This window comes from Camellia sinensis, chromosome 4 (assembly GCF_055761805.1).
Source record: "Camellia sinensis isolate YWXY chromosome 4, ASM5576180v1, whole genome shotgun sequence".
Taxonomy (NCBI): Eukaryota; Viridiplantae; Streptophyta; class Magnoliopsida; order Ericales; family Theaceae; genus Camellia; species Camellia sinensis.
Genome location: NC_138964.1, coordinates 63315299 through 63336013, shown reverse-complemented (window position 1 = coordinate 63336013; position 20715 = coordinate 63315299). Strand labels below are relative to the sequence as shown.

General features: G+C 43.0%; 1 protein-coding gene across 1 annotated transcript; it reads right to left on the bottom strand.

Moving 5' to 3' along the window:
• Window positions 1-262: 262 nt before the first annotated feature.
• LOC114298143 (uncharacterized) lies at window positions 263-17222 on the bottom strand. Its single transcript, XM_028242646.2, has 5 exons — window positions 17031-17222; window positions 16332-16953; window positions 15715-16121; window positions 1400-1498; window positions 263-600 (listed from the first exon to the last, which is right to left on the bottom strand). The coding sequence occupies exons 1-5, from the start codon at window positions 17162-17164 to the stop codon at window positions 387-389; spliced, it is 1476 nt and encodes a 491-aa protein (XP_028098447.2). The 5' UTR covers window positions 17165-17222; the 3' UTR covers window positions 263-386.
• Between the last annotated feature and the right edge of the window lie 3493 nt (window positions 17223-20715).

Genomic DNA, 20715 nt, shown 5'->3' with positions numbered 1-20715 from the left:
CTAATTTCACTGCAAATTACTCCAAATTTATGGAGTTAACTAACTTTAGAGAGACACCTTAAGTGATGATATAAAACCCATAATGATTATAAGTAATAAATTTTAAAAAATAGAGTAATTTAGCTAATGTGGTATATTGAATGGCAATACACAGAGTCACCTCATTAATGTTTTTCAGTTAGAAATGAATTAGTGCCAAATCAATTATGTAAACTGGTTCACATACAATTTTTGCAGAAATGACTGAGCAAGAAAAAGATGGAGGCAAAACCATAAATATATTTAAAACTTACCAAATGAAGTAGCATACATATAAAAACTGAATTGATTGTTCATCAAGTTAATTTGAAGTTAAGGTACAACCATGGTGGTTGAAAAAGAGAAGCTCAAGTTGTTGTCCATGTGTAAACCTGGCCTCCACTTGTGGCTCCTGCAAGCATCCCAATATGGTAAGGGTGTGTATCAAAGCGGCATGGAATTGCAGACAAATTTGGGCTCTGTAAAGTCGCAACACATACTCTCCTAGCCGTGGAGATAACATCAACTCCTCTTTTCATATTACCAATGAAGAGATATGAATCATCCCAACCCCATATTGCTCTGCTTTTTCAACCAAAAGAAGAAGCTATATTAGCAATAAATAACATCTTACACAGATAGATACAAAGTTTTATATACAAATTTCTTGCGTTAAAATGAAGATCCAAACGGTCGAGATTAATTTATCCTATTAAATCTTTTAATCACCAAAAGAACAACAAATCATGCACTAGTATTGGTTATTTTCACACTAAATACTGTTAGAATTTGTATTTTGAAATTTTCAGAAAAAGGAAAAAGGGGTACAAAATCTATCCAACTCGACAGTTCAAGAATCATAAGAATTGTAGTGTTAATCGAATTGTGAATCATAAGATTCATTGTCAATTCTATTCCAAAATAGATTCACCTATAGATTCGCATCCATCTATGCATGAATCATGAATCAAACCGTCGATTCTAACAACTACATGACAAAAGTGGGAACATGAACACATTAAAAACAAATAGGAGATAATATACATCTGCATGGGTAGGATGATGATTCATTTTCCATTTTATTCTTTCATTACAAACATGTAAGGCTAAATAGAAACGGTTATGAACCACCAGCATAAAAAAAATGTGAATGATTCATATCTAATTATATAATCTATACATGGATGTCTATTCTGAGTCTAATCTAAAAGTTCAGAGTCAAGGTAGATTTTGCAAAGTGAATCAGTTACAAAAGCACATAAATCCAGTTTAAGTTTAGATGAGAAAACACTCGCATGTGTAAATCAGTTTTACCAAAGAACAGTGAGCTGATTGTTCCAGACCTAATCACAACAGCATGACAACATACAAAAAACTATACCTGAATGAAGAAATCCATCTGCCTGTCTTATTATTATGGTTGATCATAGTTATGTCTTCAAAATTAGCTCCAGTCAGTAAGCCAACATTGTCATCAATACTGTGAAGAGATAGAAACCTCAAAGATCAGTAAGGGTGAGCCACCAAACTGATTATCAAAGTAACAAATTCCTATGACCACTTCCACAGTGATATGCAAGTTATTTTTGACAAAAATAAGATTTGATCATATAACATAATCTATATATACTAAAAAAGAATTGGTAACTCAAATACTTTATGACTAAAGTGGAAGGGTTGACCAGTAACTATATGTTCTTAACAATTAATTAGTACCTCCATTAAAATGGTGGTAAATAGAAAGAGAAAACCTACCTAGAACCTAGAGCAAATAAGCCGAAGTGCAATTAGAAGTTGAGTATCAACACAATTGTAGCTCATGTTGTGATGATCACTAATATGAATTTTCTTTTCTTTTTTCCTTTTTTTTTTTTTTTTTGGTTTTCAGTAAAGTTTAATAATACATTGTGAACATCCTAACTTGAATTCAGAGTATACATACTTGAAATAGAAAAATATTTGAGTTGAAGCCCCTTCAAAAATTATACACCATCTTAAAAGTACCATCACCAGCTTTCTCTCGAGTGTTAATTTGTGATCTCAAAAGAAATGGTATGACTTAAGACCTAATGTAATACCCAAGACATGCATATAACTAATATATGAAGAGGGTAACTTTGTAATTTAAAAAAATTAGGTTAATAACCTCATTAGGTTTTACAGTTATTCTCAAAAAATCCAAAGAAGGGGATCTCTTGAGGATTCCAACAAAAGAGGTTGAAGAATCAATTCTTGGTACTAGGTCAATCTATTTATTCTTTAAGGTAAGAACTCTAGTACAACCTCTCCTCTCTATTATTTATTGTATTTGAATTTGGGGCTAAATTTCTTTAGGGTTTGGCTAGAACCCACAGATTATGTATGATGTTTGGGTAGTTTTTGGCGATTAACCCTTGAGAAGTGCCTGAGGTGGCAGAGGATGGCAACATTTGTACCTTGCTTGGGTCGGTGCAAGAAGCAAGGAGCCAAGGCGTGTTGTGTGGGATTCATATCACTTGCATGTATATATGGCTGGTTGGATATCATAGAAACCATAGTTGAAAAAAAAAAAAAAAAAGAAGGAACTTATGAACGAAATTGCTTAACAAAACTGGTGACTGTACGGGCATTAATATTAATCAGCAATGGTTATTGGATTATTATAAGTGGGTATGGGTTAAGTACATTTGCAAGACCTGAAGCAGATAGAATAGATGACTGTTGTAGACAATGAACAATCCTAGACTTAGATTATTGCATGAACACACATTAGGCAATGTTTTCTTTGATAATTATTGGGGAAATTATATATCAGTGTAAATTTAAAAAAACAATTACAGATTAGTAGTCAAGTTTATGAATATTAATAATTAAAATTATCAATTTTTAATGTATTTATAATTTTTTTTTTTTAATACATACACTGGAGTGTAATCCTTCCATAATTATTTATGTGGTGTTATATTTACTAGGACTAGGAGATTGAAGTAGATCGTGGTATTTTGAAGTTAGTTTTGGGATTCTTTTAGCACTTGAGGTAAGTGACCCTCCACCACTGTTAGTGTTTCAGCCTCAATGTTCTGCCTAAAAAGTGCCACTTTGTGTTTTCCATGTGTTTTGTTAAAATATGGATAAAGTATTGTACGGGGAGCAAATATTCCGGCAAGCCCGTACTCCTTTCTTCCGAGCTCCGTTTATGTCCGATCACCTGCGCGCAAACAATGGTGAGCTACCCGGCGGTGTTTGGCCGGAAAAACCCTCCGACGATCAAGTTAGCACACACCTTAGGATAGAGAGAAAGAGAGACAGAGGTGTTTGAGTGTAAGAAATTCCTTACAAAGTGTTCATCTGTCCGCGTATGAGGGGCACAGACATGCTTATATACCCTCTGCGTCTCATATCCACTCCCAGTCATCTCCCGACACGTGGCTCTGCTATCCCATCTGTCAGCATAAACCTTGCTGAACGTCACCTAATCCCAACTGCCTGCGCTCAGTTTGAGCTCGGTAGCCGAGCTTCTCTATCCACGACCGTGCTGTGCTTCATACCCAAGCACTTCACTGGCTAGGCCCAGGGAGGACCGGGCTAGGCGGCATCTCGACAAAGCCGAGCCCGGGGCACCTCCTGTGGTCGGCCTTCCTGCCAATCAAACTGTTTCCTCGGTTGACCACGCCTTTCCAGGCGCCGGTCACTCAGCTTGTCTGGCTTCAGCCATCCCTTGATCAAGCAGCTCGGTCCAACCGAGCACTGCCTTGCCGAGCTTCTTTTCGGTCCGGGGTGGCACACACTTGGCCCAATTCCTACCCGGGCCAAGTTCTGGCAGCCCATCTCTGAGCGGATAGTCGATCATCTCGGCCCCATGCACGGTTGGGCTCTCTTCTTGCTCGGCCGTTGCCTCGGCCCAATTCCAGATCATAAATCACCCTCTCAATTGCCCCTTAATTCCGTCTGCGAAAGCGTGACTGGGATTACTCACTTCGACCGAGATAACATTTCTTCAATCTTCAAGATGCCAAAGGGCGACCAGGCTAGTTAACATAACTGTCTGCAAACTTGCCCGGTTATACTCCTCGGCTGACATCCTTTTCTTCGAAAGTAGCTCGATTGGCTCTTCGACTCTTCAACCCGTCGCTTCAGTCCTGACGTCGCCATAAATGGGGACACGTGGCGGGCTGCCATTGGTCATCGAGCAGCCAACCCGCCGTTTTTGCCAGAATTTTGAATTTGGGCGGCCTCTCTCTTGTCTATACATACAGGACCTCCCAAACTTCATCTCCTCCTACTGCCATTCTATTATACGACTCCAGAGCTCTAGCATCCTTGCCTTGGCCTCGTTTGCCGTTCTTTGCGTTTGTGCTCGAAGAAAAAGCGGTTGCCCCTCATTGGTAAGACCTTCGATCCCTCTTTTGTTGCCATTTTTGTTTTTGTTTTTCAATACTACACACATTAGGGCACGAAAACGTAGCTCTTAGGGCATAGGCCATAGAAACCGTCCCAAACCTCCCACTGTTCTTGGTGTTCTTCATCTTCCTGAAGAACACTGAAGAACTGGGGCGGACCGGGCTCCTGGTCTTCTTTTGATCCAAAAAACCATTCTAACCGAGCAAATAACGTGTTTGTCTTAACCCCAGCAAAAACCGAGATAACAAAAGGAAATGGTCGCTCAACCGGGCTAATATCTGGCTTGCCTGGGTGACCGAGCTCTTTAGTTAGCTTAGGAGACCGAGGTGGTTTGGCACCCTTAACGACCGAGCTAAAGACTAGCTCCTTCCGCGCGACCGCGCTCACACTTACACTTGCCCTCCTTTTCCTGCAGAGTCCAAGGGGACCACTGTCCATTCCTCAGGTTCTCAAGACCGAGCAATTAACAATTGCCATTGTGCCAAACACCTCAGCCGAGCTACCTCAGTCCGGCCACAAATGGGGAAATTCCGCTTCCTAGTGGATACTCCGGTCACGCTAGCTGCTTTCAGAGAGTACGGCATCCCGGCCGACGTCCATCTCGAACTGGCTGAAGAGGAGACAACACCCTGGGGCAGACTAGACCAATGCCCCTTCACCGTGCTCTCAATTGTCGAAGGGGGCCTCCGTTTCCCGCTCAACCCACTTATCACCGAATTCCTCCGCCGCACCGGGCTGGCACTCACACAAGTGTCCACCAATACTTATAGAATTATCAACGGCGTTCATGAACTGAACAATCGGCTAGGCACCAACTTAGGTTTAGCCGAGATATTGAGGCAATACACAATGGGCAACACCGGTGACGGCCTAGCTTATTACTTGAAGATAAGACCGGGCAAGGAAAAAATTGTAACCGGCACCCCAGATAAAGATCTGCACGACGACGATTTTTTCTGGGTGTCGGGCAATTACGAAACAGCCGAGGTGCCGGGCTGGTTTATAAACAAGGACTTCGGTTCTTCATGTAAGCCGCTCAAACTTGCTCGGTTAGCCTAACTCTTTACTTTGTAACTAACCGGTTTTCCTATTTCTTTTGCAGCAATCCAAGCCTTGCAAGCCAACTATCAATTTCCCAACGTCGAAGCAATTCGGACCGTGCTTCGGTATTCCCACCGAGATTGCAACGATTTACTCGGCTACACCCCGACCTACAGGTATTCTGCTCCGCGCCGGAGCAGAGTAACTGACTTCCTCCGCGCTCCTTCGCCACCTCCAGACCCTACCCTTCCTGACGTCCCCTTAATCCGATTAACAGACGAGCAAGAAATGGCCAAAAGAAGTCGAATCAAAAACCTTCTCACCGCAACCTCGGCCGAGATACCGAGCGTTGTCACCCGCTCCCCGGCTGCCGGTCAATCAAGTGCCGCTGTGGTTGCCTTAGCTTCTCCAGCTGTCGGGCAGTCTAGCAGAGAAACACGCCGGGCTGGAAAAAGACCACGGGCAGATCCCTCTGCCGAGCTCGTAGCTGAGCTGACAACCGAACATCCAACTGACGTTCCTGTCCCTGTGCCGGCCTGGCGACCACAGCTGAAGCACAGGGGACAAGACATCCCGGCCACGGCTTCGATCAAGGGCGACAAAGAGCATTTGCTCGCCTTCGATCTCTCCAAAGCTCTTCTTCTACCGAGCGACGTGGTCGGCAGCGACCACGTCCCTGACACTCGGTTGGTGAAATCATCAGTGAAGTCCATGGCTAGGGTAAGTCAGTGTACCTCTAAAATTTGCATAAGTGTTTGCCCGGTTCCATTTCTAATCAACTTTGCTTCTTGCAGGCCATTCAAAAACAACATATGGTTTTGGAGCGCATCCATAGACTTCGGCAAAAGGCCAATGACACCGCCAGCCAGGTCGAGAGCCTCCAAGCCGAGCTCGGCCGGGCAAAGTCTTCACTTGAGATGGCCAACGCCGACAACAACAGACTGCTCGGTCAGCTTGATGCGGCCGAGAAAAAACGGGATAAGCTCCAGACCGAGGTAGACGCGCTCAAAAAATCGAAGAAGAAAGCTTGCCAGGCTGCTAACAACGCCGGCTTTAACGAAGCCGAACAGAGCTACAAGAAGCAAGTCTTTGCAACACAAGACATCTACTTCAAGGCTGGCTGGAAGTCCGCCTGCGAACACCTCGGCCAGGGCTCTGACACCGACGTATTTGCCAACCCTCCTCCAGCTTCGCTACCGGTCTACCTCGTGCCTTATGCAAACGACGTCTTCAGCGCTTTGCAAGCTGAGGCCGAGAAAGGGCTTGAAGAGGGAGACGGTGAGACAGAATCTGAGGCAGAAGAGGCCGAGGTGCAAGAGCAGCCCGGCAATGACGAGCCCGGTGCCCAAGACATAAGTCCAACCATCAACCTTGATGCCGGCGAGGACGAGTTTACCAATCTCTCCCCCTTAGTTTAGTTTTCTTTTCTTTTTTTTTGTATTTTTGCTTTCAACGCTTCTGATGTAACCGGGCTCTATCCTCACCTTTTGTATTGATTTTCTTGTCAATGAAAAATTCAAATTTTGCCAAGTGTTTGCACGGTTGTCATCAATTCCATCTTCAGCAAAACATCTCGGTATAAATCATTGTTTGAACAAAACACCTCGTCAACCGGAATTCATAACTCGATTGAAGTACTTAAGTAGAACAAAACAATAAATTCATAAACCGAAATAACCATCTCGATTGGTAATAACAAAGTTGAACAAACCATCAACACTTCCAACCGGATTAGATCATCTCGGTTGGGAATCCGAAGTTGGACAAAACACCAACTCTTCCAACCGGAGTAAATCATCTCGGTTGAGAATCCGAAGTTGGACAAAACACCAACTCTTCCAACCGGAGTAAATCATCTCGGTTAGGAATCCGAAGTTGGACAAAACACCAACTCATCCAACCAGAGTAAATCATCTCGGTTGGGAATCCGAAGTTGGACAAAACACCAACTCATCCAACCGGAGTAAATCATCTCGGTTGGGAATCCGAAGTTGGACAAAACACCAACTCATCCAACCGGAGTAAATAATCTCGGTTGGGAATCCGAAGTTGGACGAAACACCAACTCTTCCAACCGGAGTAAATAATCTCGGTTGGGAATCCGAAATTGGACGAAACACCAACTCTTCCAACCGGAGTAAATCATCTCGGTCCTTAACATTAAAACAACAGTCCAAGTGCTAAAGCAAAATTACTTCTATAAATTGACAAAAAGAATTACATTCTGCAATGCAAGCCAAAAAATTTCTTTACACAAGAAAAGAAAGCAAAAGCTTAAAAATAATACAGTTTTAAGTTGGCCGCATTCCATGGCCGAGGTATTGCTCTTCCCTCTAAATCCTTCAAGTGGTAAGCCCCCTTGCCCGCCAGACCGGTGATCTTGTAGGGTCCTTCCCAATTTGCCCCTAGTTTGCCTTCTCCTGGCACCAGGGTGTTGCCCATAACCTTCCTCAAAACCCAATCACCAATCTTGAATGGTCTGGGGTGCACCATCTTGTTGTATTTCTTGGAGAGCTCTTGTTGGTAGGCGGCCACATGGATGAGGGCCTTCTCCCGACGCTCTTCCACTAGGTCCAACTCCAAGGCAATAGCCTCGGCATTCAGTTTGGGCTCGAAACTCTCGCTTCTTAGGGTGGGCATGCCAACTTCCAGGGGTATGACCGCCTCCATGCCATAAGCCAAAGCATATGGAGTTTCCTCGGTAGAACGTCGCGGGGTTGTTCGGTATGCCCAAAGGACGCTGGGTAATTCCTCGGCCCATTTTCCCTTTGCCTTCTCCAGCCGTTTCTTCAACCTATCCAGTATAGTCTTGTTTGATGCCCCGGCTTGACCATTGGACTGCGGGTAAGCCGGGGTGGAGTTGTAGAATTCTATCTTCAAATCTTCGCAAAATCCTCTGAATAGGCGACCATCAAACTGGGTGCCGTTGTCAGAGATCAAGATCTTGGGGACGCCAAACCGCGTGACCACGTTCTGCCAGACAAACCGCTTCACGTCTTTCTCTTTGATGGTTGCCAAGGGCTCAACTTCAACCCATTTCGTGAAGTAATCTGTGGCCGCGATGAAGAATTTCCGGTTGCCCGGTGCTGTTGGCAGTGGTCCTACTATATCTAGCCCCCACGTGGCGAAGGGCCAAGGACTGGTGAGGGGAAGAAGTTCCCTAGCAGGCTGATGGATCTGATGGGCGAATTTCTGGCATTTTTTGCACCGGCGGACGTACTTTTGTGCGTCTGCCTGCATGCATGGCCACCAGTATCCCTACGAGATAGCTCGGTAGGCCAAGGACCTGCCTCCTATGTGGCTGCCACAAATGCCTTCATGAATTTCGTACAAGAAGGCCTCCACACTATTCGGGTGCACGCACTTTAGATAAGGACCAGTGAAGGACTTCTTATACAACCCGCCAGATGGAGAGAGCAAAAACCGCTCTGACTTCACCCGGATTTTGTGTGCGTCTTTCTTGTCAGTTAGAAGAGTCCGGTCTCTGAGGAACAAGATCAAGGGGTCCATCCAGGAAGGACCTAGCGCGGCGCAGAGTACATCCGTCTGCCCGGTGTCTTCAATGCTTGGCCGCGGAAGAAAGTCAATTAACAGGGGGTTTGGAGACGTACTATCTACCATGGAAGCGAGACCGGCCAGTTCATCAGCTCGGCTATTTTCTTCCCGGCCAATCTGTTGGACTCTGATTGCCTCAAACTGCTTGATATGTTCCCTGACCAGAGCTTGGTACTTCGCCATCTTGTCGGCCTTTGCTTCATAAATCCCAGAGACTTGGTTAACCACAAGCTGGGAATCACTGTACACCAGGAGCTCGGCAGCCTTCATTTGGATTGCGCTCTTGAGCCCGGCGAGAAGTGCCTCGTACTCAGCCTCGTTGTTAGATGCTGGGAAGCCAAGCGTGATAGAGTGTTCAATGGTTAGGCCATCCGGGAAGATAAGAACGATACCTAGGCCGGCACCATGACGATTGGACGCTCCATCAACAAAAAGTTTCCACATTTCCCCCACAAAAAGCTTCCAGCAGTCTGATGGGTCCTGAGAGTTGCGAAGGGCAGTGGGATCACCACTGCTTGGCTGTGCGGTTTCAAGTTCTGTGTTGACCGGTTCCCATTCAGTCCCCCTTGGTGATTCGGCACCGGACTCAGCAAGTTGTTCTATAATGCTCAAGTCCGTGGGCGAATCATCAGGTGGCGGTGTTAAGCTCGCCGCAGGTTCTGAGCTGTGTGGGTCCATTCCTTCCCCCCTTGATGATTCGGCACCGGACTCAGCAAGTCGATCTGTAATGCTCAAGTCCGTAGGCGAATCATCAGGTTGCGGTGTTACGCCGGCCGCAGGTCCTGAGCTGTGTGGTTCGATTTCTTCCCCCCTTGGTGATGCGGGACCGAACAGAGTGGATGGGTCGGTGATACTCAACTCCGTCATCGCATCACCGGGTGGTATAACCGTGCAAACTGAGGGTGCTTCACTGGTGCGCGCAAACTCCGCGTCGCTACTCCCACCAACTCGTTGTATCTCGGATGGTCTTGCGTGCACCTCATCATCTGCCACGGTAATATCGACCAGGCACACCGGATGAGTGCCAGGTGAGAACTCGGCGACGAAGTCGGCCAAAGTCTGAGCTTTGATAGCAATGCGCGGCTGGAACTTTACATCAAACTGTCCCAACTCGACCGCCCACTTAAGAATCCGACCGGAGAAGTCTGCCCGTTCGAATAAGGCTTTGAGGGGGAACTCGGTCAAGACGATGACGGTATGGGCGTGAAAATAATGCGCCAACTTCCTTGAAGCCATCATCAATGCCAACGCAAGCTTTTCCAGCGGCAAATATCTCGTCTCAGCCGGCAGCAAGGTCTTGCTGACATAAAAAATTGGGAAATGCTTGATTCCTTCAGCACGGACTAGCACCGCACTGACCACGTGCTGGGAAACGGCAAGGTAAAGGTAAAGTTCCTCTCCCGGCTTTGGTGTAACCAACAGTGGCGGAGTAGACAGATATTCCTTGAGCTCGGCCAAAGCTTGGTCACACTCTGCGTCCCACGAGAACTTTAACTTCAATGCTTGAAAGAAAGGGCGGCAGCGATCTGATGACCGGCTTATAAACCGATTAAGCGCGGCGGCCATCCCGGCCAAATGCTGCACGTCCTTAGCCAAGCTGGGCTATTTCAATTCTTGCACGGCTTTGATCTGAGTAGGGTCTGCTTCGATGCCTCGGTTCATGACTAAGAATCCCAAAAAAATTTCGGATCCCACGCCAAAGGCACACTTTGACGCATTCAAGGGCAGCTTGTGCTTCTTTAGGATGGCAAACATCGCGGCTAAGTTGGATAAATGGTTTGCTTCATGTCGGCTCTTTATCACTATATCATCGATGTAAGCCTCCATTGTCCGGCCAAGCAAAGGAGCAAACATTTTGGTCACCATCCTCTGAAAGGTTGCGCCGGCGTTTTTCAAACCAAAAGGCATGACTCGGTAGCAGAAGAGTCCCCTTGGAGTCGTGAAAGAAGTGATCTCTCGGTCAGGCCCATGCATAGCGATCTGGTGGTAGCCGCGGTAGGCATCCAAGAAACTGAGCCTATTATGTCCAGCTGTCAAGTCCACGAGCTGGTCAATTCGCGGCAAAGGGAAACTATCTTTGGGACAAGCTTGGTTGACTGTCTTATAATCGACACAAACTCCCCACTTTCCATTCTTTTTCAGTACCACCACTGTGTTGGAAATCCACCGAGGGTAGTGTACCTCCTGAATTGCTCGTGCCTCAAGCAGGTTTTTCACCTCCTCTGCAACTACCTCGGCGTGGTGTAGTGCCGATCTCCTTGTTCGCTGGATGACTGGCTTTGCTCCAGGGAAAACATTGAGGTGATGGCAGACAAAACTTGGGTCGAGGCCAGGCATGTCATAAGGCGACCACGCGAAGACTTCGATGTTGGTCATCAAAAATTCAACCATCGCGGTCCTCTCTACGACCGTGAGACTTGAACCGAGCAAGAAGAACTTGTCCGGCTGTTCTGTATCAATTCGCACCTCGACCAATTCCTCAACTGCCTTGTCTTCGGCCTTGGTGCCCACATCATCCAAGACATCCTGGTCCTTCGGTCCCTCAATCATTTGAACGAATCCTTTGGCAGCCCGGCTCCCGTTGACCGCCACGAAGCACTGCTTGGACATGACCTGATCACCCCAAATCTCCTCGATTGCCCCCATTGCCGAGGGGAATCTCATCACCTGATGGTAGGTCGACGCTACGGCTTGCATAGCGTGAAGCCATCCCCTTCCAAAGATAAGGTTGTACGTCGAAGGCACTTGTAGCACCCAAAACTCCACTTGATTGACCACGGATCCCGCTTTGACCGGCAGGATAATCTTTCCCAAGGGCCACTCCGGTTGCGAGTTGAATCCAACCAGTGGCGAAGTTGCCGGAGCCAAGTCTGTCTCCCGGAGTTTAAGCTGCTTGAACACATCATAGTACATGATCTCGACCGAGCTTCCCTGATCGATCAAGATCCGCTTAACATCAAAGTCCTTGACGCGTAGTGTTACTACTAGGGCATCGTTGTGCGGCGTCTGGATACGCTCTAGATCCCTTGAGGTGAAACTAATCACGTCTTTTTATTCAGTCTTCCCCCTTTTGATGGCAGGCTGTACCGACAAAACTTCCCTCATATGCTCTGCCTTTTTTATCATGCCCCGGAGTTCGCAAACACGCTCCGGTTCCACGATGCCGTGGATGACATTAATAACTCCCTGTGGTGGTGCGTCTCGGTCATGCTGTCCCCTGGGATCGACCGGAGCCTGATTCAGCTTCACGCCGCCATCAATGTAAAGGTCTAGATGCCCGGCCGCAACCAGCTCTTCTAAGTGTTGCCTCAAAGGCAAACAATCCTCAGTCCGGTGGCCTCTCTCCCAGTGGAATGTGCAACGATACCGCGGATTGTAGCCCTTTTGTCCATCGCCCAACTTAGCAGGAAACCGGACATACTCCTCGTCTCAGATTTCACTAAGTATGCGATAGATTGGAATCTTGAAGACCGTGATTATGCCAATCCTTGCCTTCATCCTTCTGTTTGCGTCCGCTATGTCATCTCGAGGGTAGTCATCCCGGTCATTCCGACGTCCTCTACCCCGGTTTTTACGGTTCGAGCCACAGTCCGATTCCTCTGCTCGGTCACTTGAGCGGCTGGACTCTTGCCCAACTGCGTGCACTTTGCCTGCTGTCTTCTTGTCTGTTGCTACCGGAGTGGCCTTCACAGTAGAAGCTGACGCGTCATCCTCTACTCGGATGTGTTCATTGATGCGCTGCATGAGCTGGCCCATGGAGGTCAACTGGTGCATGGTAAACGAGTCCCGCAGTCTATGTCTGACCAGGAGACCACGCTTGTATTGCGTGATTGCAAGGTTGACCGGGCAGTCCAAGATCTCGTTGAAAGTTTCCCAGTACCTTGAGTTGTATACCTTCAGTGTGTCGCTCGGTTCCATCTTGACACTTAGCAAATGATCGACTTCCTTTGGTGTCTTTGTGTTGGTTTTGAAGCGTGTAACAAACGCCTCGGCCAGCTGATGCCACCTTTGTATGCTCCCTTCCGGCAACCTCTCGAACCACTTTAAGCCCAGCTCGCCTAAACTTGACGGGAAGATTAGGCACATAAGTCCGTCATTGCGCCTATGTCCGGCCATAACCTGTCGGAAGTGGCTCACATGCATATATAGATCGGTTTATCCGTCGTAAAGTGTGAACTTAGGCTGGTGAAAGCCTGTCGGAAGCGGTGTTGTTTCTATTTCCAAGGAAAAAGGGGTGGCACTCAGCCTAGCCAAGTCCGTATCTTCAAAGAGTGACACTGCTTGGCGGGGTGGAGGCATTCCGACCTCCTCGCTGGCGTGAACCCCGTAGGATAGCCGTTGGAAAGTAGGTATTCTCTAGGCTTCGCGCCGACGAGCCCGCTCCTTTAAGACTGCCCGTAAATCCTCTGACTGAGCAGAGTAAGAGTACCTTAACGTCGTCGCCGGACGTGAGGATTTGTAGGTGCTGTCTTGCGCGCTAGACTTTTCTGCATGCGCGTCGGAATCACCAACCTGGTAACTTCTGGTAATAGATATGGACTGAGTACGTCGCTGACTCTGACCGCCTGAACGACGGGATGGGGTGCGCTCACTGTGGTCTCCCACTCCAGCTACACCCTTCCCTTTGACATGCCGCTTCAGATCCTCCATCTCCGCCGCCATTCGCCGGATGACAGCGTCTTGATCCCTCAACTTATTTTTCAGACGTCTGGCGTGTGAGTCTCTCCTCCGCCGGTGACCGTCTGGACTCCGTGAATGTCCATGACTTCTTTCGCGCTTATCCCGCGCATCTCCTGACTGGCCTCCGGTGGGCGTCCCCAAGTCCGCCATTGGATGGATGGCGGGAGGGCCTTCTCTCCTTCGGGTGAACTCCGGGGTAGCTCCATCTATGGCAGACAACGGAAACTCATCGTTGTTCGCCATGGACGGCGATCAGATGAACCTGGAAGACAAGGTTTTGTCTGTCAAGTTTCCCACAGACGGCGCCAATTGTACGGGGAGCAAATATTCCGACAAGCCCGTACTCCTTTCTTCCGAGCTCCGTTTATGTCCGATCACCTGCGCGCAAACAATGGTGAGCTACCCGGCGGTGTTTGGCCGGAAAAACCCTCCGACGATCAAGTTAGCACACACCTTAGGATAGAGAGAAAGAGAGAGAGAGGTGTTTGAGTGTAAGAAATTCCTTACAAAGTGTTCATCTGTCCGCGTATGGGGGCACAGACATGCTTATATACCCTCTGCGTCTCATATCCACTCCAGTCATCTCCCGACACGTGGCTCTGCTATCCCATCTGTCAGCATAAACCTTGCTGAACGTCACCTAATCCCAACTGCCTACGCTCAGTTTGAGCTCGGCAGCCGAGCTTCTCTATCCACGGTCGTGCTGTGCTTCATACCCAAGCACTTCACTGGCTAGGCCCAGGGAGGACCGGGCTAGGCCCAGGGAGGACCGGGCTAGGCGGCATCTCGACAAAACCGAGCTCGGGGCACCTCCTGTGGTCGGCCTTCCTGCCGATCAAACTGTTTCCTCGGTTGACCACGCCTTTCCGGGCGCCGGTCACTCAGCTTGTCTGGCTTCAGCCATCCCCTGATCAAGCAGCTCGGTCCAACCGAGCACTGCCTTGCCGAGCTTCTTTTCGGTCCGGGGCGGCACACACTTGGCCCAATTCCTACCCGGGCCAAGTTCTGGCAACCCATCTCCGAGCGGATAATCGATCATCTCGGCCCCATGCATGGTTGGGCTCTCTTCCTGCTCGGCCGTTGCCTCGGCCCAATTCCAAACCATAAATCACCCTCTCAAGTATGAAATAATTCTGAGTGATATTATTTAATTATTGTGATTGCTTGTATCAAAATATTTATGTCAAGGATATCAAAATGTTTTGTACTTCAAAGTAAGATCATGTACAAAATTTAGTACTTGAGTCTTGTCTTACTATGATGTAGACTCTAGCCAATGAGGGTTAAAAGTTGGCAAACTAGTTTCTTCTGGAGCTTTACCACAGGCTTATGTGTGGTTCTGGGTCTTGTTATCAGCTAATGTGGCTGTAGTTGCTAAGGCTTGAGTTCTGATGATTGAATTATCATACCATTGGACATCAAGCCATTGCTTTCAACAAATAAATTTGACTTTATCATTGGATTATTTTATTGCCTTCTTTAATAAGATATATTGTTACGCTGTTAGTTCAGCCATTAATCTACCTCGCAAGTAAATCATTTCATTCATCAAAAAAACATATTTCTTCCTTTTTTATTATTTTCTGCTACTTGATCTCCAACTAGCAGTGGTAGTTGGTGACTTACTGAGCTGTCAAGCTTATCCCAACAATGAATTTGTTTGTTGATTTGTAATGAAAACCAATACAATTTCGGATTACTAGATTAATCATTGATTACCGAATTTTTGGTGTTATTTTGTATTATTTAATATTTGGAGAAAATTGTAACTTGTAATTTTAAAAGACATAATTTATTAGATGCTTAACAATTCTAGTGCTTTATATATATATATATATAAAAAAAAATTGATAGAAGAAGCAATTAAATATTGTTTTCACTTCACAATGTTGCAATGATCCGGATCGTTACACCTAATCACTATAGTCAACATCCCACAGAAAGAAAATATAGAATATATTGCTCAGTCTCACATCATTTCTATCAAGATACTTACTGAGAGCCACAAACAACATAACCAGTCCCAAAAACGTTACATACCTTGTTGTGGCTAGATAGCTTCCAGATGGTGAAAAGTAAGCAGAATGCACAGCCCTTTTATGGTTAACCATCTTCAAACATTTCCGCTTATCTGCATCAATATTTCTCAAATCCCAAATGCAAGCAGTTCCATCTGTGGAGCTCGTTGCCATGATGTCAGTGTTTTCCGAATTGAAATCTATAGTGTTGATTCTATCTTCATGCAAAATCCACGAAGCTGAAGATTTTCCTGCCCTCTCATCCCAAATATTGAGAACTCCATGACCCTCGCTAAAATACAAGGACTTTGTATCATTTGTTCGTTGAGAAATAGAAAATATAGCATGATCACTGGAATAAACCAGATCAAATATTTCTTTCTCGACATCCATCAATCGGATAAATCCATCATAGCAGCTAGTATATACCTACATACACATTGATATACAAACAGAGGAATGCACAAGCCAGGTTGAGTCATGTAACTACCAACAAATGAGATACAATAACTGGTTGTTGCAAAATAAACGTAAAATGAAGCAATTAAAGGGGATAATTGCACATGCACATGCACATACTATATTTACTTCTTCATAGGGCAAAAAACATAAACTTTAAATAAATTGCAAAAGTAATACCTTTGAAATGGAAAATGGTTGAATTACAATCCCCGAAACCGGCCCTGGATGAGGGCGGTACAGATAAATCCCATCTCCATCCGCATTTTCAGCATCAAAATCCCAAAATCCAACATTCCCAAACTTGTTTCCCACAGCAATCAATTTCATATCCGTAGATGGAAAGAATCTCAACACTAGTATTCTCCCTGGCACAACCCTAGCTATATTTTCTGGTTCCAACCCCATTGATTCCAAATCAACACAACCCCGAACCCGAATTGGGTAGCCAAAATTGACATTTTCATTCACACGAGCCATCGAATTGCCGGAACCCCCTTCAATTTCCTCCCTCGAGTCATGACCGCAACACAATTGGGCTTTTTTCAAAACACCCATGATTTTTTCAGTGAATTTTTGTTGGTGAGAGGCGTAACCGCAAAACGCATCACCGATGGTAATAGGACCTGTGGACTCATATTTAGGGTTTGATTTGGGGGTCATAGTTAGGGTTTCATCAAAATCGTGCGCAGTGGTGGCATCAGGTGGCATTCCTTTGGTCCGTAGCGAACGCCGAATGAAAATTGGGGTTTCGATTTTCGATTTCTTCTCCGGACTAACTTTGTAAGACTTGGTTTGAGCTCTAGAGAGAGAAATAGAGAGAGAGTTTAGTAGATCTTTAAAATATGTATTAAAAAAAAATGTAAGACAGAGAGAGACCTTTGGCGCTTAGTTGAAGCAGAGAAGTCGTTAATTTTGGAATGGATCTTAAGAGAAGCGAGCATTTCATCGTTGCGTTTGATGTTCTCAAGCCTTTGAAGCTCGTACTCTGTAAGTTTCTTCTGAAGCGCCATTGACAAGCGAGAGAGAGAGAGAGAGAGTCGAAGAGTGGCGCTTGATTTGTGAAGTTCGTACTCCGTATATGTATATATATATCTACTTATACGCGGGAATTAAAATTGGCGGGAACCCAAAAAATAATAATATTAATAAAAAAAATCTTTCAAAAAATGAACCATATACACCTTTTAATTAAAAAAATAATATAATTTTATTTTTTTAATCATAATTAAAAAAAATTGTCATAACTAAATACAACACGAGGTATAATTAAAAAATTCATGAGTCATAATTAAAATAATATTATATCTATAAAAAAAATTTTGTCATAATTAAAAAAAAAAATAACATAACTATATGGTACACCTTTTTAAAAGGATGCATATTTCCTAAAAAAATTACTATAAATTAAAAATGCACCCATTGATTTGTTTAAAATTATAAATTCATGTAGTAATTTTATTATTATATAAGAATGTAATTACAAATTTTAATTTTTCTATTAATTCTTTTAAATAAAAAATTTAATAAAGGAATATTTATAATGACATGAAACAATCCGTATTTTAAATAAATATAAAAATATATATATTTATAATTTATATCAGAAAATAACAAAACAAATACCACATTCTCAATCCCCTCCTCACTATCAAACCCAATCCCCTCCTTATAACCCCAAACAAACGGGCCTGAAGGTGCAACTCAAACATTATGTGACTGCATACATGTTTGTGTTTATTTATTATTAAATTTTTTTATATGTTCTACTTAACTATAATTCCCCAAAAGGAAAAATGAATAATTACGAGACATTAAGTTTTTAGGAATTACCAAATATTGAAACTAATTACAAACAAATAGGAATCACTAATTCCATTTATTGATTTACCATTCTTCTTCTTTCTTCTCCTTGCTTTGATTTATCACTAATTCCAATTTTAGGAATAGATTTCTGAACAAAAATATAGACTTGTTAATAAATTTATATATCTCGCACACCTAAAATAGAAATATCATGAGGTTGTGAGCCATCAACATGCTCAGTGAATGTATTAGTTCAAAATAATAACTGGGAAGACAAATAACTGGTTCAATAACAATTAACATTCGAGTAATGTTAGAGATTATGAAAAAAATATGATGAAAAATTTTTCACCTTTAGATTATACATACAATAAAACACCACACTAATCAAATAATGAAAAATCTTCATGATACATTTCAAGATATTTTTTTCATAATCCCTAATATTATTCTTAACGTTCACATGAATATATCTTATGCCTCAAGACATCATCCCTAGAATAGCGTATTAAACTTCTCTAAAACCATGTAATATAATATCTCCTGGACAACAAGATGTAATGTCTCCAAAACAATACGAAGAATTGGTTTCAAGCCAAATGAATTTGTCACATCCATTAACGAGCATCGTATAAATTATTAAACCGATACTAAATATGAATTTATACACTTGTCTTGAGGCTCAATACCAACACCAAGGAAAAGGTACTCTCTAGATGGAGTCGTTAATTTCTTGTCTCCTCTCCTCTTATCCTAATACAAAATATATTAGCACAAACACAAATAAATATTAAATTTAATATTCATTAATATGTATAGTGGTTCAAGTTCAAATTTTAATTCCATCTAAACCCCTTTCTTTAACCATAATACCAAGGGAAATGACATGATAACATGCATTTAAAATTATTACTAATTTCTGTAGTAAGCTTTCTTAAGAGCAAAACTTTTTAATTAGCTCATAACAAGAGCTACTGACGCATTTCCCTTATTTTAATAGACAACTTTCTAGACTACTATCACATTCAAATAAAATTTAGCATTATGTAACAGTTATTGTTAAAAAGCTCCTTAACTTGTCAAATATAGTTTAAATTTAAGATTCACTATTTTACCATTTTAAGACATTTCTAACCACCAACCAAATTAAGAAAATCAATTAAAAACTCTTCGGCTAATCTTTTTGAAGCACACAAAGTTAGCTTCCTTTTTGTTTGGTTCAAAATTCCATTCAATACATGTAAACCTAAGCCCCACCACCACAAAAGCTTTCCACAAGGTTTCCTTTAGCTTCCGTTTGGGAAGTGGGTTGGTTTTTTGACTTTTTAATTTTTTAGTTATTTTAACTTGGGGCTAAAAAGTCTGATTTTGGAAGGACTTTTTAGCTTTTTGACTTTTTTGACCTTTTTTGTGAGAGATAAATGTAATGATTATGAATTGAATTTGATGTTTTGTTTTTTGTGACTATTTTAGCTCCTAACCCACCAAAACCAACTTCCCAAACTATGAATCACTCACATATACATAAACAAAACTAAAGTTTAAGAAACATTCCTAATTAAGGCCAAGTTTGAGATACTTAAAAAAAGTTAAAAAGTCAAAAAGTTACTCAAAAAGTTAAAAAATTAACACTATTCACCAAAAATCAACAATTACGGTTGCACAACTTTCAATCCTAATTTTCCTCTACAAACCAACTTTTACAATTTTTTATTACACATTTTTCCATAAAAAGTCAAAAAGTTAATCTAAACATTCATATTTTTTCCCTTAACTTTTTAGTCAAAAAAGACAAAAAATACACTTATTTAGGATACTCTAAACAACCCCTAAATGCAAGCAGCGGCACATCTCTTATCTAACACATGAATTACTTATTTAATTTACAAAATTTAACTCACAATCTTAAATTAAAAGCTTTCAAAGTCTTGCTGTAGACTTAAACCCAAACAATTTCATACAAAACCCCCCAAAATAATGAAACTTGATTCACCCAATATAACGCAATTCCACTGTCCAATTCTCTGTGTCGGCACAAATACACATGCGGAAGTAATAAATATTCTCAATATAATCAATGGTCAACATCACAATAATCTCCTTTCCTCTTTATTTCATTCATGAACTTCATCCGGAGATTTCATGCGGAAGTAATAAATATTCTCAATATAATCAATGGTCAACATCATAATAATTCTCCTTTCCTCTTTATTTCATTCATGAACTTCATCTGGAGATTTCAAAATAAAACTTGATACATTCATAATTCCTAAGACTTAAATCTATAGTACGTAAAGTGATGATCCTAAAAGTAAATAATGATGGGAGAAAGTGATGAAATATTAATTGTGAAATCAATAATGATAGAGACTACTAATTTTGAAACTCTAAAAAGATCACTAATGACATGACACTCAATAAAAAAAAAAAAAAAATACAATATCAAGGTCAAAATATCAAATCATTCATGGTGGGGCCCACTGCCACATCATTAGTGGTAGCACTAATTAGTGCTCTCACTCATTTTCCTTGTGAAATATAATAGAAGCATCAGAGAATCAATTTGAATTTATGCTTGATAAGTCAACAATGTAAGCAATTTATCTTTTAAAGAAAGTAATAAAAAAAGTAAAAAGAAAAGAAAATAGACATGCATATGGTTTTTATCGATCTTGAGAAAACATATGATAGAATGCCTCAGGAATGAATCTAGTAGGTGCTAGAGAAGAAAGGGGTGACAAAAAGTTACATTGATGTG

Coding starts and splice junctions, on each gene's coding strand:
- LOC114298143 (XM_028242646.2), bottom strand. CDS start 17,164: ATGGCGCTTCAGAAGAAACTTACAGAGTACGAGCTTCAAAGGCTTGAG. Junction 1,499..15,714: donor AGCTATCTAGCCACAACAAG/GTATGTAACGTT, acceptor ATCTCTTCACAG/TATTGATGACAATGTTGGCT. Junction 601..1,399: donor AGATGGATTTCTTCATTCAG/GTATAGTTTTTT, acceptor TTGAAAAAGCAG/AGCAATATGGGGTTGGGATG.